This window comes from Poecilia latipinna, unplaced genomic scaffold (assembly GCF_001443285.1).
Source record: "Poecilia latipinna isolate Pla-1442-1.1 unplaced genomic scaffold, P_latipinna-1.0 Scaffold474, whole genome shotgun sequence".
In the NCBI taxonomy this organism is placed as follows: domain Eukaryota; kingdom Metazoa; phylum Chordata; class Actinopteri; order Cyprinodontiformes; family Poeciliidae; genus Poecilia; species Poecilia latipinna.
Window position 1 is genome coordinate 347509 of NW_015113090.1, and position 27898 is coordinate 375406.

The 27898-nt window shown below is 39.0% G+C and overlaps 1 protein-coding gene across 3 annotated transcripts; it reads left to right on the forward strand.

Annotated features, from left to right (window-relative positions):
• The first annotated feature begins 6443 nt into the window (after positions 1-6443).
• Positions 6444-23860, forward strand: cdc42ep3 (CDC42 effector protein (Rho GTPase binding) 3). 3 transcript variants are annotated; one of them, XM_015039512.1, is made up of 4 exons: positions 6482-6667; positions 14308-14676; positions 18208-18261; positions 22222-23860. In XM_015039512.1, the coding sequence occupies exon 4, from the start codon at positions 22412-22414 to the stop codon at positions 23450-23452; it is 1041 nt and encodes a 346-aa protein (XP_014894998.1). In that variant the 5' UTR covers positions 6482-6667; positions 14308-14676; positions 18208-18261; positions 22222-22411; the 3' UTR covers positions 23453-23860. The 3 variants fall into 3 exon arrangements, with proteins under 3 accessions (XP_014894996.1, XP_014894998.1, XP_014894997.1); XM_015039510.1 differs by lacking the exon at positions 18208-18261 and having other exon boundaries at positions 6444-6667; XM_015039511.1 differs by lacking the exons at positions 6482-6667; positions 18208-18261 and adding an exon at positions 14041-14218.
• The last annotated feature ends 4038 nt before the right edge of the window (positions 23861-27898 follow it).

Consider the following 27898-nt stretch of genomic DNA (forward strand, 5'->3'; position numbering starts at 1 on the left):
ATCAGCTAGTTTTCAAATTCAGATTTAAAAATACTTTATTAATCCCAAAGGGAAATAAAATGTTGTTGTAACTCATTAATCCAAATTCTTCAGAGTTCCTGTTGGCAGGAAAGATCTTCTATAGCAGTCTGTATTGCAGCAAATCTGAAGAAGCTTCTGTCTTTAAAAAAATATGATTTTTTTTATTTTGAAGTTTTATTTTGAAAGGTCTACACAATCCCTTTTTTCATGAATGGCTTTTAATTTATCAGCAACATGGAACCTGTTTAGGCAACAATCAATTTTTGATTTTAATGATTGATTAAATATAGAACTTGAAATATCCATCTATACGTTAAACATCCAACCAACCAACCAACCAACCATCCATCCATCCATCCATCCATCCATCCAACCAACCAACCAGCTGTTAACCATCCATCCATCCAGATGACAATACATTTATTGATTAAACTCCTGATCAGCCCGAATGCCTCCAGCCTCCTGTCAGGTTCGGTGGTGGAGTAGTGGTGATGTGGGTTTATTCTGAGCAGTTTGCTGTCATTGAGATGTTCTGAACCAAACACTGGGTTATATAAAAGAAGAAGCCCTTTTTAAACCCCTCTGCCTGTTTTCTTGATACCTGTTTTGTTAATTTATCATGAACTGAATGTCTTTGTGGAAAATGTTCTCACCCAACATTGTATCCATGCAGTCCTCGTTCTGTAACGTAACACTATGGGTGTACTGATACGTAACCCCACTGCTCTGAAATATCTCAGGGTAGAAAAATGCCTAAAATGTAGCTTTAATTATCTAAAATTCCTGAAAGTAGCTTCAGTTATTTTCTTTTACGTCCAGTGAGGTGAAAGTCGAGGACTATTTATGGGTATGAGAATAAACAGAACCCGTGGTGCCGTTAGTCACGCCATCAGTTAACGGTAACGCCGACATTCCTGGCACATTGTTGCTGTTGATCATTGAATTATGTTGAACTGATTAAGTCAAACGCAGTGACTAATGAATATTGGAGCGCAATGCTGAACATTCCTGTTTACTCTGGTATCTGAACGTTCGGGTGAGCTGCTCCGCTGGGGAACATAAATCCCCAACAATGTAATGGCCGACTGTTGGGGAATTCTGCAGCCGTACAGAGATTTCCATTGTTGCCCAAAGAGTCCAACGTTTGTCTTCCTCGCCGACTTAAATGTGCAGCGGTGAGAAACACAAAAGGCTGTTTGAGTGAATTATTGTGTGTTTGTCCAGAAGCATTCCAGGCACCTGGTGAAACACAAACGCACACTCTCACCGTAAAGGAATGTCTACTGGAAACCGTATCAGGCCCACAGCCCTGCTGCAGCTCAGCTCGTCGCCGTTCTCTGATCCTCTCTTTTCATTTTACACTTTAACTTTAACAGGCCGGAAGTAACTGCAACTTTAGTAACCGATTGATCGATTATTCTGAAGATTAATCGGATAAAAATGGCACATTCTACAGATATTTAATTGAACTACTTAAGTTTTTTTTATATACACAACGCTGTTAATATAGTTTTTTGAGTCTGTATATGTAATGATTAATCAATTGCTAAAATAGTTGATTATTTCAACAGTCAATTAATCACAATTAGTCATTTCAGCCCTACACTTTTTAATACATTGGGAATACATACAAGATGCAGATAAACAAATAATTCCTTTTTTAACAAGGAATTAATAAAGGGAATTGTCTAAAAATTTAGGCAATGCTTATTGACTAATTTTTTTTTTTTTTTTTTGCCATTTTAGGCAATGCTTACTAAAAATAAACTTGTTGAAGCTAAAACTGCCACTTGAATAGTTTTGGCTAAAACAGACAAAAGTGTTTTTATCTTAACTGCAAAATGTTTATATTTTATGTACAGTTTTGGCTTAATTACTGCTCTGAATATTTTTTTTTTCCCAACCAAGTTACCCTTTTAAAATCTGTATAAACCAGTTAATGATTAATTGGTTATTAAATGAGTTGCCGATTAATTCAATAATCAATTAATCACGGTTAATTCGATTAATCGATCCAGCCCTACTTTATTTCTTTTTATCGCTGCGCACAGCAGCAATAACCGATTGTCAGACCTCAACGTGACCTGAACGGTTCGTTCTGTCAAGCCTGACGCATTTCCTAGAAAACGGGAAGTTCTTCCAGCCATCCATCCTCCACGTCATACCAGAGTCTCGTCTGTCTGCGGCGGCTGATGGCTCGTCTCGGTCCGCCACGTAAAGGGATAAGCAGGCCCAGATGGAGCAGGTCAGATATGCCTGTCTGCGTGATTTAGCCACAAGTCTGGGAGGACGACAGCGGGGACAAGAACCGAGCTAATGTCCCACCCCCAACCATGTCAAACACTTACCACATGGGAGAGGTGTAGATCACTTTGATGATCTCTTTTGATCTGCTCTGCGTGGGAATCAGGATTTCCAGATGTGGTTTCCGACGGCCCTTGACCTCTAGGTGACCCGGCTACTGTGAGAAGGGAAGACTTTCTGTGGCTCTGCTGCACGGCTTATTGACTAGCAGGGTTCGTTAGCAGGTGGAATGAAGGGGTTAAATGTATCTGGTTACAACAGGACTTAAAAGTCCATGAAAACATGAACCTATACATTTGTACAGTTGGCAGAGTGTACTGTAAATAGATATTTAATATTTAAACAGTTAACATGTAACACTTTCAGAAACAAGAATAGTTATAACTACAGATCCAGATAATCCCTGGCATGTTTTAATCTGTATTGGACCTTAGATCAGATGGTGAAATCAAAAGCAAGTCATGAAGACGTGATAAAAATTTTATTAAAAATATATTTTTTATTCGTTAAAACTATGATAGTTTAATCGTGACAGTTTGATCTGACAAAGATAATCTGTGAGCTGCTATTGCTGTCTGAAGAAATGCACTGTTCCCCACCAAAAACAACCAATCAGAGCCAGGAGGAGGGGCTTAGTGCTGTCAATCAACTCATGAACACACTGCTAAATGTGCTAATGGTGTAGAAACAACTTACTGTTACAGGAAAACCATTTATCTGCTGCCATGCTAACTAGCTTTAGCATTCAAGGAGGAACTGGGGATTGACATGATTGACAGCACTAAGACCCGCCTCCTGGCTGTGATCAGTTGTTTCTAGTTAGCATTGGGAGAAGCTTGATTTTTTCACAGACTATCTGTCTGACATGTCATACCAAACTGTCATGACATGGAGACAGTTTAGACAAACATGTATAAAAACATTTTTTGTTCCATCAGTAAAAGCATCTAGAAGTGAGATAATTACATCCTGTTTATTGTATTTTCTAGCGACGGACTGGTGACCAGTCCAGGTTTCATCTGCCTCTCTCTGATTGGCTGGGGTAAACTCGATCACCCCTGTGACCCCGAAGAGGGCAGAAAACAAGCGAGTGAGGCATTTTTATAGCAACGAGGTCTGGGAACATTTTTAGGATGTTCATTAACTGAACTCTTGATGCAGAATATTGGATGTTTACGGGGGACACTAGATCATAAGCCGAGTTGAAAGATTAGACTCCCTGTTAATTATCAGCCTCCTCTTTGATGCTCTTTATGTTGACAGCACACGGTTTGTTTCCAGCTTATCAAAAGCCTCCCTTTCATAAGATCAATCCATTTCTTCGCACAGGCTTGGCGTTTAAAAACCTCCAGACACGAAGGAAAGGTCTCCCTGGTATTTATGTCATCCCCGCAGCACATCTTCCTGCCACACATGCCAAAGATGCAGGCAGTTATTACAGACCTCTGCACTGTCCTGTCTGAGGTAATTCCTATGTTTGAGCTCAGAAAATACGGTGCTGTGTGTGGCATGCATTGTTAAATACCTGTATGGTCACTGAATAAGAGTAGAGGAATGTTTCAATGTAACTGGATTTCTTTCAGAAGACATACCAGCGGTGCTGGTGGATTCTGGATCCAAGTTTTCACAGATTTTCCCACCTTCAAATCACAGTGGCATCTTTTCTAAACAATAGAAAAATGTTTACAGTGGATCAAAAAAAGGTATACACCGCAGTAGAAATGGTTTTATGGCATAAAAACATTTTGGTCAGGTGTGACGTATTCCAACCTGGATGAAAACATAATAATGTAATTCTCTTAGTATTTTTCTGAGGCTGCATTCACTCAAGCCCTGTTTGGTTCATTAAAGTGAACTCTGGTACGGTCTGAATGCATACGTGAACAGAGACCGCTCCAAAAGCAGGAACTAAACTATATCGCAGGGCATTCTGGGTAAATCCAACCAGAACAAATGTGCTAATATAGCCTAGTATATATCACACATCTGCAAAAGTTCATTTCTGTTTATGTTTGTGAAAACGGAAGTTGTGCTTAATGTCTTTTTTACAGGTTTTTGTGTTGTTTCCTTCAGGGTGCAGCGCCCCCACAGACGAGGAGGGGAACAGGTTTTTCCAATTGAGTGTGAAAGTGAACCACAGAAGCAAAATGTTACAACCTAAAAATAAAAATAAATCCAGGAAAATATACAAAGTAAGGACACTGGTGTCCTCATGGCAGTAAAGGAGCTAAAATAAATTAAATAAAAAAAGAAGCAAAAAAAAAAAGTTCATGTAGGGTTCCAGTGCTTATGCAACCAAGTTTTCACTCCTTTTCCAAATATATTTTTAGCATGTATATGTATATTTTGTTGCATTGTACAGGATTTATTTCACGTGAAAGATGGAAAACATTTTTGAAAAGATTTCTTATGGTCTCCTTTTGTATGGTACAAGAACCTGTGAGTTTGGCAGAGCTTTAAAAAGCTTTAAGTAACTCCTGGTCTACAACATGATGCTGTGCTTTTCAGGTTTTTTCTTTCACAATTTAATTTTCCTTACATTCTTGTTCAGGATGTGAACAAAAGAAGCAAGAAACATCGTTCATGCAGTATTATTGTTTTAGAAGAAACCAATCAATGATTAATTGAGGTCATTTAGTGAAGTTATGAAGTGTACGCCAAGTTAAATTAACAGAATAAATGATGAAATCATCAGATTAAATCTATTTAGATAATAAGGGCAGCAGATGGAGATGGTGGATTTTTAATTTGCTGCCTTGTTATAAAACTAATCACACGCCTTAATGAGCGATCCGTGTCATGTAGGAATCTGCTGCTAAAGTGAGAAATCAGTAAGAATGTGTTTCAAATTCCAAACACCACAATTAAACTAACTCCAACTCCAAACAACTGAGCAGCTTCATTAAATCCTGCTAAACCAGCAGCTGGAAACCTTTGAGTCATTCAGCAAACCAAACATATGATGAAGCACGACTCGGTTTCTGGAAATAAATACACACATCAATAAATCAGTAAAGTTAGAAGTAACATCCAGAAAAGAAATGTGTTGTTCAAATCTGGAATGTAATGCCAACTGATGTTATATTTAATGATAGTAAAACATTTAAAGGACAGACAAAACAATATTGTAGTAAACTGTAAACAATGTAAGCTCCTGGTTGTGAACTAATGTATTATACAAGAGTTAATTAAGTGTTTAACCAAAAATTACATGTAGTCTGCCATGTTATTTTGGTTTAAATTAATGTCTAAAAATAGTTTTAGTGATGTAACGAAGTGACTATAAGAATATTTCTATTTTATAAATGCCAGAACAATGAGAGAATTTTTTTTATTAGTTTGAGCCGTCTGTTTACATGACTTCAGTGACTGGAGGTACTTTTTGAAGCCAGTAAAACTTTTCGGAAACTACTTGCATGTTATTGTTCACATCCATGACGTTTTAAATTTCGCGCTTGCGCACAATGCTGGAGGGCAGAAAGACGATTTTTTTACACGCCGTCCGCAGCCGCGCTAAAACAATCCCGTAAAAAATTAAACATGGAGATGGCGGTATTATTAATTTAGTGCTATGAGCCGCAGCAAACGGAAAAATAACGCAGAATAACCGTTAAAATATAAGTCAAAGCCACTTTTCCCCCTCGCTCTCTATGTGTCGGCTACGCTACACGCAGACGCGTTGCCATAGCAACTGATCACAACGCCACAAAATGTATCAGGATCCAACACTGAAAGACACCGAAACATTTCCCACACAAAGAAGAGAACATTCAGCCAGCTACAGCTCTGTGTTTTTAGGCTTGATGCTTATTTTGTGCTTTTAGCTGCTATTAGCTAAGATAACAGCAGTGGCTGATTAGCTCATTTAAATATCTGCTCTACTGATGGTCTGTTAGAGTTGGTGTTTAGGTCACCTTTTTTATATTTATTTTGTCACAAAATTACAAAAAGGTTGTTAAAGTCTAAGACTAACTGACCTACTTCCCTCTCCCTCGCTAGGAAGAAGTTTTACTTAATTAAAACTTTTTCCTTGCCTTTTTATCTAGTTCTGATAGTGACAAACACACACACTCCTAGAACCACTCAGGGATCACAACTGATTATTATTACTGCCAGAATTAGCAACAGCAAATGAAAGCAGAAGCATAACCTCATGCTGACGTCACACTTTTTCTCCTGAAAACATTTACAACATCGGTGCGTCAGCGAAAATAAAGACTTTCTGGAATGTTATTTCCTGAGCAAGCAGATATGAAGACTCTTGTAAACCAAACAGGAGCGACACTTTGGTTCCCAGTGGATGGCGAGGAGAACAGGAAGCAATCATTTGACCAGATTGGAAGTAAGAACAAGTTACGGTCACTCTCCTCGCAGACTTGTCATGCAATGCTGATGTAACACGAAGAGGGCAGCTGTTTACTTTATATCTCAGAAATGCGGAATAATGTCTTCATTTCCCTTATGGCTGGTAAAGATTCAGCTGTTGCTCAATAACACCATCCAAACATCATTTTATTCACATTAAACCTTACAGAGAGAATTACGTAACGGCCGCTCGCTGTGTGCATGCTCTGAATTCCAGCATGCTGGAACAAGTTTCCAGAGTTTGAAGCCCCTTTGTAACAAAGTACAGACTCTGCCAGAGGGCAGAAGATAAATCAAAACAGCAAACAGGACATCTCAAATGATCTGAAGATCTGCTCCGGCATGACAGATAATACTCTGCTTTCATTCAGTGACGTGATCATGACTTTAGATGATACACTACAAAAACACAAAATCTTACCAAGTAATTTTGGTCTGGTTTCTAGTCCAAATAACTTAGCACACTTGAAATAAGACAAACCAACTTAAAGGTAACTTTTCAGCCACATGTAGAGGTTTTTTAGAGTAAATAAATCTTTAATGTTGCTGAACAGAACTAGTTCCCATGGCAGATAAATTAACTGATAACATGGGAAAAATGTATTGCTATAAATGAAACAATCTGCCAGTGGAACTAGAAGTGGGTTGCTAGGTAACAGGGCTGGGCTGGCTGGGGTTGCTAGGTAACGACATAATGCCCGTTGATTGTGAACGGGCATTCACAATCAACGGGCACTAGTTGGAACTAGAACTTTTTCATCAATATTAAGGAATTATTTACTTAAAACAGCTCTCTATCTTTCTTAAAAGTTATTTGTAAATTAGTGAGATTCTTATTTCAAGTGTATGAAGATATTCACACTAGAAACTAAACCAAAATTACTTAGTAAGATTTTATGTTTTTGCAGTGAACCGCTAAAATTACACTCCTGTGATACCAAATTCTTGTTCTGGTGCAAATCATGGGTATGCATTAGGACAGGGGTGTCCAAAATGTGGCCTCGGGGGCCGTTCGTGGCCTCTGGACTGATTGTGTGTGGCCCCTGACTTCAGTTCAAGAAGGATATAAATCTGGGCTCCCAGTACAGGTATTTAAAAATGATCACAAACAACTAAAATATTCTTACAATAGAAAACAATGGCTATAATCAGAGGTGGACAGAGTACCCAGAAATTGTGCTCAAGTTAAAGTCAAACTACTTCAACATATCTTTACTCAAGTAAAAAGTAGCCATCCAAGAAATTACTCAGAGTAAAACTGTGTTTGGAAAAAGTCTACTCATGTTCTGATAACTGATCAAATGATCAATCCTTTAATATTTAAAAATTGTATAATCAGACGGACCAAAATATAAAGTTAAGTGGAAATTTTGGTAATTTTAAAAATGACAATTCATATTTAAATAATCAGGCAAAAAATTATTCTAAATCAGTTTCTTTCAATAAAAAACTGATGAAACTTTAACAAATACTGCAGTGTCTGTTTCTGGTGAATTTTTGGTTAAAACATGTTTGTTTTTCTTTCAGTGGGTGGAAAATCCAGAATTTTTACTCAAGTAAGAGCAGAGATACTTCATAACTCAAGTGAAAGTAAAAAGTACAGAGCAGTAAAAATACTCCTAAAAGTAATTTTTTTGTAACTCGTTACTACCCAACTCTGTTAATAAGAAGTAAAAAGCCAGAGGAGCACAATGGAGGCAACATCTTGACTCTTGGCCTCTCGCCATCCCATCCTCCCAAATTCCAGCCTTCACCTTGACCAAACTTTGTTCACTTGCTAAATAAGGCACAGAAGCCAAGGCGCTACCTCATGGTGCGTGTGGTCTGCAGTAATTCAGGACGGCCCGTCGCCCACGCTCACACAGAAAAGCATTCTGAGATACAGCCGCAGAGCAAGACGCTGTTTAGACTACCCACAATCCCATCCAACTCTTCCCCCCGCAGGCAGACGGTCGGCCTGTGCCCCCGGACTGCGAGCGCTGTGAAACCTTTCCTGTCAAAATGAAAATAAATGAGTTTAAGGAGCCGGAGAGGGAAAAGGTAAGAGGCAGCTCAGAAAGGAAAACTTTTCTGAGAACTGATCAAGCTATGCTGAACATTCAATGTCTAGCTGATGACACCATTTTTTAAGGATTTAGAAATGCTAGCAAATGACTATTAAAACAACTGAATGTCTTTGTCACATGAGCCAAAATCACCAAGTCAAATTGTGCAACTGTATGGTCAATGGAAACGCAGCTAGTGACTGTTAGATCAGGTGGAAGCGAAGGGTCAAAAGCACCTGTGTGTTTCAACAACACGCAAAAATCACAGCACCTTCTAGTGGCCTAGCATGACAACTACAGTCTTGACAAAGTGTGAAACTTTTCCCGAATCAACTTCTGAAAATACTGGCAGTTTCCAGTCAGCGGTCTCGTGTAAATGTCCCCTCATGCCGACGCTTTGTGAATCCAGTTAAAACTTTTCAGGAAGTTTGAAATTACACAGGTGTGAAAACAGAGACAACACAAACCGCACGGCTGCAGGGTTGTTTACGAAAAGGAGGGTAGTGATGCCAAAAGAACATGCGCATTATGACTATATGTCAAAATCACAGCGCCCTCCAGTGGCGTGGCATGATAACTGCAGCTGACTTAAGACAGTCTTGTCTAAAGCGTGAAATTTTTCCCAAATAAAAATAATGTTGGAAATCCTAAAGTGGGAAATGTTTAGTCTGAGCTTCTTTGAGCTTCTTTCTCAGACAGTGAGAAAGAAGCTCTACTGATTGTTTTAAAACAAAAAACCTGATAAAAGATCTGCAGTCCATGATACGTTTTGAATAGACAGCTTTCAGTTTTTCTGTTTGGTATTTTTTTGTTTTCAACCATGTTCCTCTCCTCGTTTCCCCGGCTCTCACAGTCGCAGAGTGATAATGATGCAGCTTACTCAAGAATGGGTGTGAACGCGGGCAAAGCACTGTGTCAACATTGCACACAACTGGAGCTAAACCTGTGAGTTATGAGCAAGTCACCATGAACCTTGTGAGTAAAAACACGAGTAAAAGTGGAGAAAATGACAAGAAGTGCCTTGTTTTTGAAGGCTGGTCTCTGTTCCATGTGTTCACTTCACCGGACAAGGAGAGGCTTGTTTACCTGACAGACATCCAGTTCACAGCGTCTCCATTTGGGAACGGTGACATCAGTGGAACAGTTTGGACCTCAAAGAGAAAACTGAGGTTAAAACCGGATAGAGAGCTTTTATTTGAAGAATATTGGAATTAACTTTAAAAAACGTTAAACTTCTACTGCTCACAGTAAAAAACAGAATTACACAACAAATTCTGGAGTTATAATCCAGAGTAGGGAAATATAACTTTTAGTATTTATTTACAATTAAAGCAAAAAGAAATGACACTGAAAAAACACATCATACCAAGTATTTCTGTCAGTTTATAGTGCAAATATTTCAGAATATATGGAATAACTTACAAGAAACTTTTCAATAAGATATATTTGTTTGTTTTAAGTCAATAATTCCTTTATATTGATAAAAAGTTCCAGTGGCCCAACACTGTTACCTAGCAACGCCAGCCAAGCCAAGCCCGTTGCCAAGCAACCAAGTTCTATTTCCACTGGCTGATTATTTCACTTATAACAGAACATTTTTCCCATGTTACAGGTGAAATAATCTACCATTGGAAATATTACTTAAAATGAGCTCCTGTTTCTTGCTGAAAAGTTACTTGTGAGTTAGTTTTGCCTCAGTTCAAGTGTGATAAGACATTTGGACTAGAAACTTGACAGAAATACTTGACATGATTTTGTGTTTTTGCAGTGTACAATATTTACACATCATATTAATGGTGCACAACATCCAAGTGAAATGATGTTTAGTTTTATTAGCTTTATTTAGCTTTCCTGCATTTTTCATCAAATGCAGGAAAAGCTATTTATTCATATTTTAGCATTTGTTATCTTGTTATGGTCCAAAATGGAGATTAGTTTGACACCACCGATGTACAGTATTCCCAACTTGAAAAAAGAATTAGAATAAATCATTCAAGGTCAAAAATTAATATTCATTATCAGTGTATGTAAACTTCTGACTGAACCTAAATGCTGTAAACCAAATATTCAACCTCCCAACTTACTAATACAGAGGAACCATAGTATAACTGATAATGGTGAGTTTGAAGGAAAACTAAAGGCTGTTCTGATGAGCATAAAAGAGAAATGTAGTTCCCATTTTGCTGCTCAATCCTGGACTCTCTGGAGGAATCTGTTGAAGAACAAGTTGTGAAACGTTGCAAGTTGCAAAACATTCTGATTCTGGGTAGGCTGCCAAGTAAAATGAGTTTCTCCAAATACCTAAAGACCACAAAGCAAGAGTCGAAAAGCACATTTACTTTAACTTAATTAAAATTATTGTTATTTTTGCTTCTAAGCTTCCATTACTGTTCCCACCTTGCATCAAGTATGCCTGTATTTGTCCAACTGCTGTGGACCACCCACAGCATACAGGAAGTGGCACAATTTCTACATTTAAAATACGATAGACAAACAAAATTTGCTCCGTCACATAACTGCATTTCCACAGTTATGTTGATTGAGTCCAATTCTACATTTCTGGTAAACTAGCCGAGGGTTTTGCAGTTTTAGTAGTTTTTAATTTCCACATCATAATGCCACTAAAAGTACCAGCAGTCATTTTTATATACCTGTTTTTTTTTACTGTTAGATTGGAAACAATCTGTCTGTTTACATCATTTTAAGGGGGACATATTATGCAAAAGTCACTTTTTGCATGTTTTTGTACTTCCATTTGGGTTTTGACTGCTTCTATAAACAGTAAAAGCACTTCAAAACAGCTGTTTTTTGGTAATAAGTTAGTGTTCTTTGGTGTCTGGAAAATGAGCCATTTAAAAATCTCCCCATTGCTAAGTCACTGCACCGTTGCCTAGCAACGCCAGCTGAGCTCAGCCCCATTACCGAGCAATCCAAGCAGAGTTCCAGCATCTTTGGTCAGTTGGTTTTATCTCTGTATGGTTTGCACAATGGCTGCTGGAAAAGACAACTTTCTGCTCTACTAATGCTTTTCGAACATGTAAGGTGGTCTAATTGCTCATCTGTTTGCAGCCATTTTCATGTGAGTGTAATCGTTGAATTGGCCAACAGCATTTAAATTGGTGGATTTAAAGTGGCAAGATGCCCTAAAACGCTCTGAGCAGACAAACAATTTTCTGCAAAAATAATGTAATGAACATAATAAATCACCTTTAAACAAATATGAACAAGCCGTTCTCCATTCTCTTTTTCCAAAATGTGTTTTCTGATTATTTTAAGACCCCAGAGTAGAAACAAAATGGCAATACTTTAAAAATGACAAATTTTCCATAGACAATATTCATGAACCATCTTGTCTTTGTTCAAATAGTCATGTAACATTTGAGGCTTTAAATTAGTTTTATTGGCTAGACTGAGGCCAAACCCTGGAACTAGACAAACACAAATTGTCTAGAAGCAACAAATAAATAGATGTAGTAACTTTCTAAAGCTGCGTAATGACGAGTGTGTAGCTGTCTTACCAAACAACAAAATCTCCCAGTGATTAATCTTCCAGGCGACATTGCTTATTAGAGCCTCCGCCATCCTGGAGTTTCCACGGTTTAGCGCGCTTCTACAGTAAATGAAAGGACAGTGTTGCGCGTCCTCCGTAATGATCATGTGGCAGCCACATGGGTCCCACTATGACATCACCGCGGGCCAATCTGACAACACCAAAGCAGCCCATTCATAACTGCTCTTTAACTGGTGGTAAATAACGCTGGTGTACGTTAGACAGAGGATGCATTCATGACAAACAGACACAGGCCAGGATTCAGTTCAGCATAAGATTTATTATGAACTCATCGTGTAAGAAATAACATTGGGTGGGACCTCCACCCATGTTGGTTTACCTGTTAAAAGATGTGAAAAAGTCTTAAAATTACGTTTTAATAAATAATTTCATACCGAAAAAAATCATACTTTTAATTTAAGTACATTTATTCAGTGAAGGGGAAAAATGTAGTGTAATAAAAATTAAATGCAGGACTATTTTGATACCTCGTTTCTATAAAATAAATGCCACTCGAAATTTTTGAAAAATGACTTTTTAGCATCTTGGAGCTCTTAATTATTAATCAAAGGTTTCCTTGAAAATCCCCAAAATGAAAAACAAGAAAACAGGCTATTCAAGTAAGGTAGAAAATGAATGAAATAAAGAAGTCCCCCTCCCAACTTCTCCATATCTTAATTCTGAGCAATGAATGAAGAGTTTTAGGCTGTTTTCACTGCTGATAGACTTGGTTCAAATGCAACATTTGATGCATTTTAAGTTGCCATGGTTCTCTTTCATAATGCACTGCGTCAAACCAAACTATTGAAAAACCTGTTCCCCTCCTCGCCTGAGGGGGCGCTACACCAAGAACCCCTGAAGGAAGCGACATAAAACCCTCTAAAGAAGACACCGAGCATAACTTCCTTCTTTAATGTAAACAAAAATGGAGTGGTGTCAGATTTTAGCGGTTGTAGGATTTCTCATTTGTCTTTAGTTTCTCCAGGTAACGCTAGCTAGCGTTTGTTTTTGTTGTATTTACCTAGAATGCCCTGCGCTGCAGTCCACTTCCTCTGTTTGGAGCAGTTTCAGGTCCGCTTGCCATTTGCATATGCATTGAAAATGCACCAGGGTTCACTTCAATCGAATGAAGACCGAGGCTTGTAGGCGGACGTTTGATTTTTATGGTCCATATCAGAGTTTGATTATTTATTCACACCTCCTCAAACGAACTGGACTTTCTAGGCAAACAGACTGGAGTTCGATTAAAGTGGACCAGGCAGGGTTGGTGTGAATCCACCTTCAGTCAGAACTTAAACGTAGACAGCAGAAAAAATACAGTCACCTTCCTAAAAAAATGGCCTGTCGTTTTCTTTTGCCAAAATCACTTTTGGCACAGAATAACTCAGGCCTTTATTTTAGGAGGGTGACGATGTGGACTGATTGATTTTTTGGCTCCCTTCCCCCAGCATGTAAAAAAGACTGAGCAAGCCGAGTCTCACACCTCTCCTTTTGCCCTTCTTGCAGGAAAAAAATTGTTTCCCATCACCCCTGATGCAGAGTGGTTGCCACGGTGATGGGAATTTTCAGGATAAAAAAGGCAGATTTGCCTCTGCTTGGTGTTCTAGTTGTTAGATGTGTTAGTTTTGAAGCCTTTTTTCCCCACACACCACCTTGTGTCTCATTTAGAAATCATGGCAGGGAGGCAGAGTGAGAGCATGGTGTGATGCAGCAGCTGGCCATGTGCTCTTCCTACACGTGCTGCAGTGCTGCAGTATTCTGCAACAATTGGTCTGTTCAGTCATTGATGCCTCGCTGTGCTGCAGCTTTCAGGGGAGAAAAAAAATCATATCTCATAATGAAGTGAGTTTGCAAAATTAGAGTTTGGGAAAATAATGAGTGTGCATGTTTACAGAGATAAGGAAAATCAGGACAGGCGCCAAAGACAGACAGGGTGAGTCCCAGATTGGATCTTATCAGATGTGGGAAGTTAAACGAGGACAGAGTCAGAGACCACACCAATAACACATATTTATTTTGCAGAAACAGAGCTGAGGAACAGCTAAAAAAAAAAAAAAAGCTCTGCAAGAGGGTGGACAGACGTGCACAGGTGCTGCAGGAGAGAGACGACCGAGAAGGAAGAGAAACAGACAAGAAGGGAGAGGAGGAGGAAGCCAGTGGGGGGAGTGAGGCGAGGTGGAGGAGGAGACTGCAGAAGGAAAAAGGAGTGGGAGAGCAATTCCCAAACAGCTGTCCAGCAGACGTCCGAGTCATCCGGAGCGCAGCGCCCGGAGGCGGATACAGAAGGCAGGACACTGTCAGCACGCCGCAGGAGCAGCACTGCGGCACACACACTCACAGATACACACTTCATCCTGAGGGATACCGGAGCAGGATTCAGATCCAGCCGAGGTAAGGGAGAGATGTTTGACCTCACACTGCCATGCTAACATGATCCGAGTGATGCTGCAGGAGAATTGCTGCTGACATGCATGTCTGAGAAAATGGTTTGAACCATAAAACTATGATCAAGCATTTATAAAAATCTCTGCTTTGCTTTCATTCATGTAACCTTACAGTAAAACCGCATCAGATCCTTAAGATTGTGCTTTTCTTTATTACTACATCTTCCATACTAGTTCTGTACATTCAACATTTCATTTATCTAAACGTTCAGCTTCTTCAGGAGAATTCTGCTGTATCTTTTTGCATTTTCAGCTTTCATACTTTTTATAATATTTTAACTTTTATGCAGATTTTGGCTCCACTGAAATTCAGCAAAAACTTTATCTTCAACAGCCTGTTTATTCTGCCTACTTCAGTCTAGAAACGTAATTCAACTTTTAAACAAATCACAAGATGTTAAGCTATTTTCATATTATTCAGCTTTTTGATTTGAGTTTTTTATATTTTATGCAGATTTTTTTTTTTTACAGTGGCAGAATTCTTAAACTGACATTGGGTTTTTGTTCACTGCTTTTTCACAAACAAAATGCTGCTGTTCATACATCTCTCACTCTACAGAAATAATTTATACATCAAAATGTAGCCATGGCTGTCTCCTCTGACGAAATATGAGCATCATTGCTGTAGGTTTTACGGTTTTCTTTCAAACACGTCTGGAGTTCAGGCATATCACACCTTCCTCCATTGGGCTCCATATAAAATATTCAGAACTCCACAAAATTCAGCTAAAACTTTCTGCTCTTTAAGACTCTCCTACTTCTGGAAACTTCAACCTAAAAACTCCATTCAGCTTTTAAACAAGTCACAAGATGTAAAGCTATCTTCATGTTACTCAGCATTTTGATATCTTTTACGGTTTTTCTAAACTCACGATTTAAGTTTTATGCAAATTTTTCGCTGTTTTCAGATTTACAATGGAATCCAATGGCGTAATTCTTCAACTGGCAGAGCGCGCACTCTAGCAACTTATGCTTTTTCAGCTTTTAGTAATTCTTCACAAACAAAATGCTGCTGTTTGTACATATTTCACTCCACAGAAATAATTTATGCATCAAAATGTAGCCACAGGTGTCTGCTATGAGTAAATATAAGAATCAGTGATGTAGGTTTTATGGTTTACTTTCAAGCACATCCGGTGTGCAGGCATGTCACCCCTTCCTCCATTGGGCTCCATATAAAATATTTTCAGCTCTGTCCGTCTAGTCAGCTGTCCTCAGTTTGTCTCCCTTCAGCTGTTTTCAGCTCTCTTCAGCAGCTTCTTTCAGCAGATTAGCATTCTCATGGCTGTTTCGTGAGGAACAGCAATTTTTCTAGTATCCCTGTTTTCCAGGAGACATTCATATTCTGGCTTCACGCTTGTAAAGAAAGCTTGTTTGCTCTGCAGAGCTACTCTTGGTTTTTATTTCTACCAAGTCGAGGATTTTGAAGAGGCCTTTAGCGATACACAAGAAGAACAGTGTTGATTTTTGCCGGCACATGTTGACATTCTCTTCATGTTCAAGCGCTTTGATTCAGTTCCCCTGCTTGCATCTGCCAAGCAAAACTCTGGCAAGTGCCGGCCATACATGCGGGTGGCACGAGGGGAGTGAGAAAGAAACACAGAACAAATACTCCACCCTGCTATTCATCCAAGCCACTGGACTCTTTGAAAGCAAGGCCTTTGCCTATAATTGAGGAAACAGCTCATTGCATTTTGTATTTTGTAAGGCTGCCATTACCCTCTGTGGCATGTTCTTTTTATAACAACCCCAAACAGAGGGTCTTTCTGAAATGCAAAGGCGTGACCCAAGTCAAGGTCATAGTTTGACATCAAGAGGGGGATTCGGTAGCATCATTGTTGTTTTATAGAGAGCATGGGAGGAGCTGGACTCTTTTTACTTCCAAATTCTCCCAAGAAAGGCACCATGTAGATTAAAGTATGGTGGTTTTTTGTGTGTGAAAGGTCACTCTGGTCATCCTTCGATGGATATTTTGGGAAGTGCACTGTATCTATTTTTAAAAAGAAGGTAGCAGCTGCTTGCAGACTGTAAAGCATCAGCAAACTGAAGCGTTTATTTAGACTACAGTAAGATTACGCTGCATCTCAGAATAATACCGAGCTGCTGATATCACAAGCGCCTTTAAGGTGTCCAGAAATACCCGGGCAGATCACGAGCCATTAGCTTAATTACCCGATACCGGCTCTATATTTATCGGCCTCCACACTCAAAGCTTCATCACCTCGCATGCATTGCCTTGCCTTCCAGTTTTAAGTGGCTGGAGTGGCTCCAGATCCCTGGTAGTCCAGACATACACTTTGCTGACCCAATGACACTGTTTTCTTCCTGCACCACTCCCGTTATGACTGCATGACTGCTTGGGCAAGCATTTCTAAGAGGAAGCTGCCATCAGCTTTCCATCTTCCCAGGAGGTGTAAATGAAACCCAGGGCTGCAATCTGTGGTGGCGACATCACTTAGATTATACTTCGCAGCACGTGCCGAGCTGGTTTAAGTTTTGGAGTCGATCCAAAAGCATGGTGTGAATCTAGGGCTTGTTTTGCTAGAATACACCTGTTCAACTGTTAACAGCCTACAGTGACTCGTGAAATCACTCAGTCAGCAACTTCAATTAACTTTGTCTGTTATTCAGCATAGAAGTCTCCAGCGTCACATTTTTATCAATCTGATAATTATGAATTTGCATTTTGATCCCTAGCCAGGTTGACAAACTATTTTTGAACATATTGTATTGGTAAGATTGCTATGTGATTTATAAATCAGCCCCTTTGCAACTGTACTGATGTTTTAAGTTTTATCCAATCATTAACATTAACGTAATGCTCTAGTTCGACACTATAAGGCTTACTAGAAATTGCATCCGCAGTGCGAGTGTTAATGTTAATTCACTGCAAAAACTAAACTACAGGCAGATTTCAATGCTAAAACAGCAAAGAAATTTTGTTTGGTTGAAATTTAGCCATAGAAATTTGCTTCAATGGGAGAAATCTCATTTCATCAAAGCTGGAAAACTGATGGGAGATGAGTCTAGTGGAAACTGCATAGAACGGCAATGGCCATGCTCATTAAGTCTTGCAGGAAAAACACAATGACAACATAATTTAATCCCATAATATGCAATGCTGATACTTTGTGTGTGCTGCTGAAAATCTGTTCACCAAGAAGGCTTGGAGCAGCTCTAACTATCGGCAGCATGACCTATTTTCTGTTTAATTCAATAAACAATAATTTGACTAAATAGTGGGGGGACTCTTTCATCCTCAAATGGTCAAAGGATTCTTAAATATAAGAATAAAGAAATAATCAAACCATATATCCGCTTCAATACTTTACACTTAAACCAACCTAATTCACATGGAGAGATAGGAAACTTAGAGACCAGCTTTAACAGATTAAGGTTTCATTAAAGCTAAGGCATTGAAGACTGGCATCTAATTATAATTTCTCTCATGTTTTGCTGATGTCCCCTTGAATTCCAGTCATTCCTGCCGTTAAAGCCCAGCTGACCCTCCAGCATGAAGCCTGACGCGAAGGTCAGCCGTTCAGGCTTTCACTGTATTAGTTGCCTTCTCATAGACGGCAAGTGGAAACCTTAGAGTACCCATATTGGATTACTCCAAACTTTTAAGCTGTTTCTGGACAAATGACCAAGCTGTGTAAAAGTGTTTTATGAAACATATATCTTTAATATAATGTTAATTGCCAGTAAAAAAGCAATTACTCGGAAATGAATGATGAAATACCTGCACTCCATGAACATTCTTTGAATGGAAGAACTGACATTTGCATTGAGACTGAAACAGGACAGACTTGAGGAATGTTGGACAATATAGTAGACTTTCATCTGAAACTGATGAAAATGTTCTTTAGCTTCTCTCTTCTGTTAAGATAATCTGTTTTATTGTTTTGAAGTTTCGTTTCATTGTTTTTCTTTTTCAACTGTTCTAAGCGAAAATAAAATAAAACAAAAAGAATAAAATGTACTGGATATTGACTAACCACATGAAAGAGTATACATAGCTCTCACTAGGCGTTACATGTCTGTGAACTTTGTAACTGGCAGCCATCTTGGCAGGCAGTTGCTATGACAACAATGCCACAAGCCTAGAACTAGCTCTCACTTCATTCCTACAACATAAACAAATATGTTACAACAATTACTCAATTACAATTTTTGAGTAGTCTAACCCCCCTATGTGTAAATACTAAGATAAATATCAGTGATTTACTGTAGTACTTGCTGCCAAACTAGCAAAATTAGCTAGGCTAATGCAACTTTTACCTGCTAGCTAAGACAGACATGTAGCCTATATGTTTGTTACAACATTTACTTACTCTGCCAGTCACCAGAGTTTGTACATCTTTTACAAACATTGATTGTATTCATCCATTTTGTACGTACTCTTCCTGTTCACTAAGTAGTCAACTATATCGCAGTAGGAGAGCAGAAGCAGATTGTCCGCCATCGTCTTGACAGCAGCCATTTTGTTCATGTATGTTTCTCTCACACATTGGTCAAGATATTTTCTTTTTGTTGGCCTCGAACCGCACGTCAGGATTCATACAGTCCAATGGAAAGACAATTGTAAAATATTGTTTTACAAGATGAGAACAGATGATTCACATTTTCATGTTGTTCCTAAATAAAAATTTGAATTTAAAAACAAACAACCAAGTGCAGTTTTTGCTGTATTTCCTTCTACTAACTTCTACCTCATCCTACTTTCTGCCTCACGCGTGTCACACCTTTCACCGCTGCCTCTCACCAACACTTTCACCAACCCTCAAGTTAAGTTCCCATTCAACACGCTCGCACACATCCTCCCGGCTGTCAGAGCTATATTTAACACCAATGAGCTCATTGAGTGATAAACTGAGATTTCGCCTCGTAAACCTCATTTTCAAATAACGGAGGAGTTGTGACGAGAGCAGCGGCCGTTTGGATTCAAACGCCCAGTGTGTGTGTGTGTGTGTGTGTGTGTGTGTGTCCCTTAATGGCCTTCCTGAAGAAACACAAACTTGTTAAGTGACTCAGATAAGGAGGGAATGGCGGTTCGGTTGGCTGCTGCAGGAATGTGGATGTTTTCCTGAGTGAAATGTAAGGTGTGGACCAGTCCGGCCAGGCACTCTCTGCTAATTAAATATGTCTATAAATGGGAACGCGCTCGTCTTACTCACAGGCTGTCACCTCCCTTCAGCCACAAGCTGTTTTACTGACTGTTCTTCTATTCCATTAGTTTCTAAACTTGGTGACATTCTCCAACGGGTTTAAAATGGAAAATGTCCTCAATTTGACCAAATTCTCCATTTCTGTAACTTAGCTGATGATCATATGCAGTTGGGTAGTAACTAGATACATTTACTCAGTTACATCTACTTAAGTAGGAGTATTTTTACTATTCTTTATGTTTTACTTTTACTTGAGTAATTTTATTATTAAGTATTTCTTCTCTTACTGAGTAAAATTTCTGGATTTTCTCCCCACTGAATGAAAGACAAACATGTTTTAACCAGAAATTCACCAGACACAGACACACACCTGCAGTTTTTGTTAAAGCTTAAATTATTGTCATTTAAGAGTGAAGAATGACATTTAAGTGCCATTCTTCACTCTTAAAATTGTCACTTAACTTTATATTTTGGTGCATCTGCACTGCAAAAATACAACTCCTACCAAGTATATTTGGTCTAGTTTCTAGTGAAAATATCTTAGTTTGTCTTATTTCAACTATATTAACATAAAATGAACTTTTAGCAATATATATAGAGGCTTGTTTTAAGTAAATTATTCCTAATATTGTTGAAAAAGTGCTCGTTCCACTGGCAGATTATTTAACTTATTTCACAATCGTTACCTAGCAACGCCAGCCAAGCCCGGCCGTTACCTAGCAACCCAGTTCTACTGGCAGATTATTTCACTTATAAAAAGACATTTTTCCCATTTTACAAGTTAATTTATCTGCCAATGAAAAATACTTTTCATCAATAATAAGGAATTATTTACTTAAAACAAACTCCCGTTTCTTGCTGAGAAGTTACGTTCAAGTTTGTTTAGTCTTATTTCAAGTATGATAAGATATTTGCACTAGAAACTAGACAAAAATATTTGGTAAGATTTTATGTTTTTGCAGTGCAGATGGACCAAGATATAAAGTTAAGTGAACACTTTGGTATTTTAAGGACCAAAATGACAATAATTCATATAAATAATGTAATTTTTAAATATTAAATGACTGGTCATTTGATCAGTTACTTGAACAGACCTTTTACCAAATACTTTTTTACTCTTACTTGGGTGGCTATTCTTGACTTTTACTTGAATAAAAATATGTTTAAGTAGTGTTACTCTAAGTTGAGTAAAAGTTTTGGATGTTCACCTCTGATCTTATGGTTACAACAGATTTGCTCCTCAAAGAAAAACCAGTCCACATTCTGCATCCTGTTCCCTCCTAAGATGCCTTTGCTCTGTAATTCTTCACTCTTATCTCTCACACAATCCCCGTAAAGCCCTGTAAACCCTGTTCCTCCCCTCTTTGCCCTCCTCTAGTGCAGCTCTTTCTATCATGCTGGAGCAGTAGCTCGCTCCAAAAACAGGCTGCCCTGCTCTGATCCCCCTCTCTGCCTCCGCTCGCCCCAATCTGCAGCCCAGCTGTTCCACATTAGCACATCCAGAGCTGGCGCAGACCAGAAGATGTGTAAATGCAGCAGCAAAGTCTGCAGATTTAGGCCTGATCCTCCTTTGCTCTCAAATGCGAGACAAGAGGATTTTTTTCCTAACTCTTTAAGGATGCTGAAAGTTTATTTCTGGGGCGTGTGGTAATGATTTCTTTCTAATAAATCCGTCATACTGCAGCAAACAGTAGCTAAGCCTGCAGCAGCATCTTCCTGATACTTTAACATCTCCAATCTGATCAATGCATTTTATATGTAAACGTATAAAAGGGGATGGAATGAACAACAGAGTATTACGGCCATAAAAAAAATTTAAACTATGAGAATAAAGTCACAAAATTACAAGAATAAAGTTGTATGAAAATAAAAAAATAATGAGAATAAAGTGGTAATACTTAGAGAATACAGTCATAATTTTAAGAAAACGGTATGAAAATAAAAGGGAAAAAATGAGAGTAAGGTGATATTTTTAAAATAAAATTACATAAGAATAAAGTTGTAATAATGAGAATAAACTCATAATATTACAACAATAAAATTTTAATATTTCATCAGTTACTAAACTTTATTACCAGATTGACGTTGTATGAGAATAAAGTCGAAATATTATGACGCTAATAAAGTCAACATCAGTGTCATTATTTGGTAAATAATGGGACTTTCACTGCAAAGTTCCATTAAAACACACATTAAAATGGTCATGTTCATGAAGACTGTCATGGTGTTACATCATGTTTTATGACAGTCATGAAAGTTTTTCCCAGATTTCTCTGTAAACTTTTGAAAACTCACGTTTTTTTCTCTGTTTCGTCTGATTTCAGAAAAGTGTCCCCTCTCTGCTGCCGACTGGAGAGCCGTTTCCAGATCAATGCCGCCATTATTCCTAGACTCCTGCGTGCAGCGAGAGTTTCTGAGAATGTAACTGAAAACCCTCCGCTGGGGAACAGTAACGTTCAGACCTGCAGAGCGTTTTCATCCTAAACATCCGACGCAATCTCCCAACAAACAGCCATGCCGGCCAAAGCTCCCATTTACCTGAAACCCATCAGCAGCAAGAAGGGGAAAAAATGTCGGCTGAGAGACATTTTGTCTCCTGACATGATCAGCCCTCCGCTTGGCGACTTCCGCCACACCATCCACATCGGGAAAGGCGGAGAACGAGACGCCTTTGGAGACATGTCCTTCCTCCAGGGGAAGTATGAGCTTCTGCCTGGAAAAAAGGACGTCCACGCTCACTATGGCAACCAAAGTGAGTATCTGCGAGCGCACAGCACAAGTGACGCCTCCTTCGCCGAAACGCCCTCACCGGTCCTCAAGAATGCAATCTCACTCCCAACCATCGGAGGCAGCCAAGCGCTCACCCTCCCGCTGATCTCCTCCACCGTCTTCCCGGTGCCAGCAGATCCGCTGGAGGACTTTATGAGTCCATCACCTCCTCTGAAAGCCGAAAACCCCGACGAGCTAGAGATGCTGCAGATGGACGCCCTACTGAGGTCCATGGACGTCTTCGACAGCGAGCCTTCGTCGCCTTTCGCCGATCTCCAGTCGAAACCTGACGTCCTTTTGGACCTGCTGGAAGGCGCGAACAAGTCAACCTTGAAGGCGGTTGCTAAGGCTAACAAGCTAAACAAGAGCGAGGGCAGGTTTGAGAAGCCGTCGCCATATTTCATCAGCGACGATAGCTTGCGCAAAGCTAATGGTAGCTTAAACAGCAACGCTAGCAGCGATAGCTACGACAGCTTCGACAACAAGATGGACTTCCAGAACATCGACGTCTTCAACCGAAACGGATACTTTAACAGTGACATTACCGTGGGATTCAAGCAGGAGCTGTCCAAGTGCAACAAGGACTGGGTGGACAGGGACAGCGGCGTGGAGGAGGGACGCATTAGCGATTTTGAGTTTGAGCTTTCCAAGGAGAAAAGCGGCTCACAGGACTCCCTCAGCCAGATCACAGGGTCGCTCCTCTCCCTGGAGTTGGACCTGGGCCCGTCCATCCTGGACGACGTGCTCAACATCATGGATAAACCTGCAGCGAAGAGCCGGCCTTAAGCTGCGCCGCGACGGACAAGTAGGGAATAGCTAAAATTAAGACTTATGAGTAATCAAAATGGTGTCTGGATATATCATTGAGATGAAAATCAGCTACAGTAGACAAAGCTGCTTATGTTTTTATTGTCAAAACTTATAAGTATTCTAGCTTCTATGGAGTCTTTATGTTTGTTTCCATCCCGGCAGCATGTTCAGGATGCATGTGCTTTTGTTTCACCTCCGTTGTGCCTTTGATTTTCAGCTGAACATTTTCATTTTCTCCTGTTGTCCTCCAGGTTAACAGAGAACATTTTCAGTTTATCTAATAATGCACTTTTTGTTGTTCAACACATGGTTTCAATTTACTTTCACATAACACTGCATATTTGTGTTTTTGACATTGTAACACAAATAAATTAATTTTTCCTATTTTGTGTCCTTATTTAGCAGATACAGTCATGGTAAAAAAGAAGTATATCCTTGATTTTGTTTTGTTGGGGTCTTTATCTATTAAAATATTATGTTAAGTGCTTAAAACAAATAGATCCACTAAGAAAAAGAACGATGAAGCCAAAATGGAGAAGCTGAGTGAAAAAATTTAAGTTTGACTGAGTTAGATGATGAAATTTTGAGATCTCAGAATGTTTTTTAGAAAAAACAAGAACATTCCTGATTTCTGAAGAAAACGCAACTCTTGAGATTGTCAGAAATTTTCTAGAAAAAAATGGAAATTTGAGGTTGAAAAGTCAAATATTTTTAACTTTTGTAACTCAGAAATAAGTGTGATTGACAGCATTAAGCCCCGCCTCCTGGCTCTTATTGGTTGTTTTTGGTGCATCTCTTTAGACGGCAATAGTAGCTCAAAAAGAAGGTTTCTCTTCACAGATTATGTCTCAAACTGTCACAACATGGTGACAGTTTTAACAAATATGTAAAAATTTTTTATAAAAGCTACCTGCTGCAACTTTAATTAAAAGAACATGAACTTTCTCATTCCTCCATTAGAACCATAGAGGGACACAGAAAGGCTGCAAAACTTACAAACAATCCCAGCAGGAAACAAATAAGTCTCAAGCTGCGGAATGGAGCCACAGAGCGTATTTATTGTGCTGCCTCTCACATTCCTGACATTCTGCCTCCTTGCCCTGCTGTGGGAGCCTCCGTGGGCCTTCATGGGCCCGGCAAGGCGCCTGCTCCATGTGTTAGCGTGGGACAGGCGCACAGCGGAGGGGAGCATCTGACATTCCTTGGATTCCAGCCACAAGTGTCCAGGACCGGACATAAATCAGCTGTTTCAAGTGAGGAGGAAGGGACACGTGATCCATCAGCCGTAAAGAACAGAGGCATAAAACACTCATAACACACACCGTGGTCTAACCTCTGCGTTTCAGCCATGGAGCTACACTTTTATTTATGCTGGTTAAAAAATAAGCTTTAGCATAGCGGTATGTTGCTGCAATACGATGGATTGCTAGAGTACATGCTAAGAAAATAAAATAAAATTACGAGAATAAAGTCGAAATAATATGAAAATAAGGTTATAGTATTCAAGAATAAAGTCATAATATTACAACTTTTTTCTCGTAATATTATGACTTGAGTCTCCAAATAAAGTCACAAGTCTAATGGCTTTGGTAACACTTTATTTGAAGGGGGGTGAATAAGACTGACATGACACTGTCATAAACATGATATAACACCTGTCATGAACATGAATAAGCCTTCATGAATATTTATGACTGTTGTCATAAAGCGTCATTCGGTAAATTATGACACTTAATATGAAGTTGACATTATTCAAAATGTCTTTGTTATGACAACTTGACATTAACCAAGAAATCATTACTGATATAAATTTGTTATAAAAGTATTACTGATTGCACTTTAAAAATCAGGTAACTTTGTTATTAAAGGTAAAGTTTAAACAGTAATGATTTTCTAGTTAATGTCAAGTTGTCATAACAAAGACATTTTGAATAATGTCAACTTTATTCTCATAATACTATGACTATTTTTGTTTTATTTTAACTTCATTTTCCCAATATTTCAACCTCATTTTTATAATACTATGACTATTCTCGTATTATTTTACCTTTATTCTTGTAATATCATAACATATTCTTATATTATGTTATGAGATAACATATTATTACAAAGACAAACACTGTCGTACATGTTTGTCTATGGGCCTGTTTCTGGTAGGCCCGTAAATCTGACGCACAAGCAGCATCAGCAGCGACAGACGACAAAGGTGCTTCTCTTGGTCCACTGGAAGTTAATTTCTGCTTCAGAAACAATCTAACTGGATGCTGAAAAGACTAATGTTGTTTAAGTTGTGCTAAAAGGAGTTAGCATCTGATAGTTGAACAACCTAAATAACAGATTAAAAACAATAAAAGTTTCTGTTCTTGAGCTCATATGTCTGTTTATTCAATAATTTAGCAACAAAACATTTGTAGATGCATGGTTTTTGAATAAAACGGGATGAATCTTGATCAATTAATTAGAAAATCTGCAATTAACTCGACTCAAAATTTCAATCAACTTCCATCACTGTTTAAGATTTATTATAAATTTTGCTTACAGGATGAATGAAACCAAAACCACTATGCCTGTTGTTTGCTTCCCTTAAACACTTTCGACTGTTCCTCATCCTTTATGGAGAAAACACAAATTTGCTTTCATAAAAATGCTAATTTCACATGCAAATAATTATCTGGTTTCAATCCCTCTTCTGCCAATGTGGCAAACCTCTCTGAAGGCCTCAGAAAGTTCGTAAACAAACTGGGCTAGACGAGGCATCCAAAGGCGCTTCAAAAACCAGATGTTAATCAGACACGACTGTTTCTCCACGCAACAACAAAAAAACAAGAAACAGTGTCGCAGCAGACATCCCAGACCAGTGGAAAATCCCAGCTGAGACTCCAAAGCGTTTGCGTATGTTGAGGTGAAGGATACAGCCTGTGAACAAGGGTAATGAGAACCCTCTCCACCGGGGTAATTACTATGCTTATACCTGCAAAGGTCCATCACTGACTTGATGACAGCCCTCCATTTTGACAGGTGTGGAACCAAAAGCCCATTTCCGCTGGGTTAAAAAAAGAAGTGCAGGACCGCAGCAACGTTGCATGTTTTGTAACATATTAAAAGGTTCTGTAAGCCAAAATACCAGGAAATACCAGAGCTCTGCTGAAACCAAAGCAAATAATTCTCATATGTTAAGAGTTTGAGCAGTCAATTGGCATCCTGCCTTTTGCAGCACTACAAAAACAAAATCTTACCAAGTACTTTTGGTCTTGTTTCTAGTGCAAACATTTTACTTCACTTCAAATAAGACAAAACAAACTTTCAAGTAACATATAGAGGCTTATTTTAATTCAATAGTTCCTTAATATTGATGAAAAAGTCCCATTGATTATTTCACTTATAACGTGAGAAAATGTCTCGATATAAATGAAATAAACTGCCAGTGGAACTAGAACTGGGTTGCTAGGTAACGGCTGGGCTTGGCTGGCGTTGCTAGGTAACGATTGTGAAATCATCTGTTAGTGGAACTAGAACTTTTTCATCAATACTGAGTAAATGCTGACTTAAAACAAGCACCTATAGTTTGCTGAAAAGTTACTTATAAGTTTGTACACTTGAAATAAGACGAAACTAAGATGTTTGCACTAGAAACTAGACCAAAAATGCTTGGTAAGATTCTGTGTTTTTGCAGTGAGAGGTTTGTCTTAAGTAAGACTGATGTGCTTGTTTTTTTTTCTTGCAGAACTGAGATAGCGAGTCATCTGCCTTTAAGCTGCGTCGCTCCTGTCTCGTCTCTCACAGGGAGCCGGAGGGGAGACGAGAAAATACCAAAGATGGAAGACAGGAATAGTCATGGTGGTCTGTTTCTCATTACACGGGGGGCCAAAGTGGATGTTTGACCTGAAGAAACCTTGACTTCGACTGCCTCTGATCCTCCATGTTAACAACACAGAATAGAGCTGGAGAATCAGGCGGCTCATTGTGTGACACCCACAGGTTTAGAACAATATTCCACTTGTTTTTCTGGCAAATCCTGCGTTAGTGCAGCTTGAATGTGTTTCTCGGCTCAGTTGAAAATCTCTTGAGATAAAAATCGCTGGAACATTGATGTGTACGAGCGCGAGTTATGTTTATTTTTAAAGAACTGCACAGCACTCAGCTGAAGTTCAATTATAAACAGATCAAAATCCAATAAAACGTTTTAAGAATCTGATTTCAAAGGTGCTGCCACAGTCAGCAAAACCCAGGTTTAGAGGTGGATGATTTTATGCTTTTAGCCACACATGGACGGCCAGTTGCATTCTTAGATAATGAGATTTCAGTCTGCTCAGTTCTGCCCATTTCCAGCTCCTTTCAGAATGAGCTGTTTTAGGGCTCTGTCACTTTAAATCCAAAGAAGCAGCACCTGGCCACGCCCCCACAACTCAATGTTTACAGTTA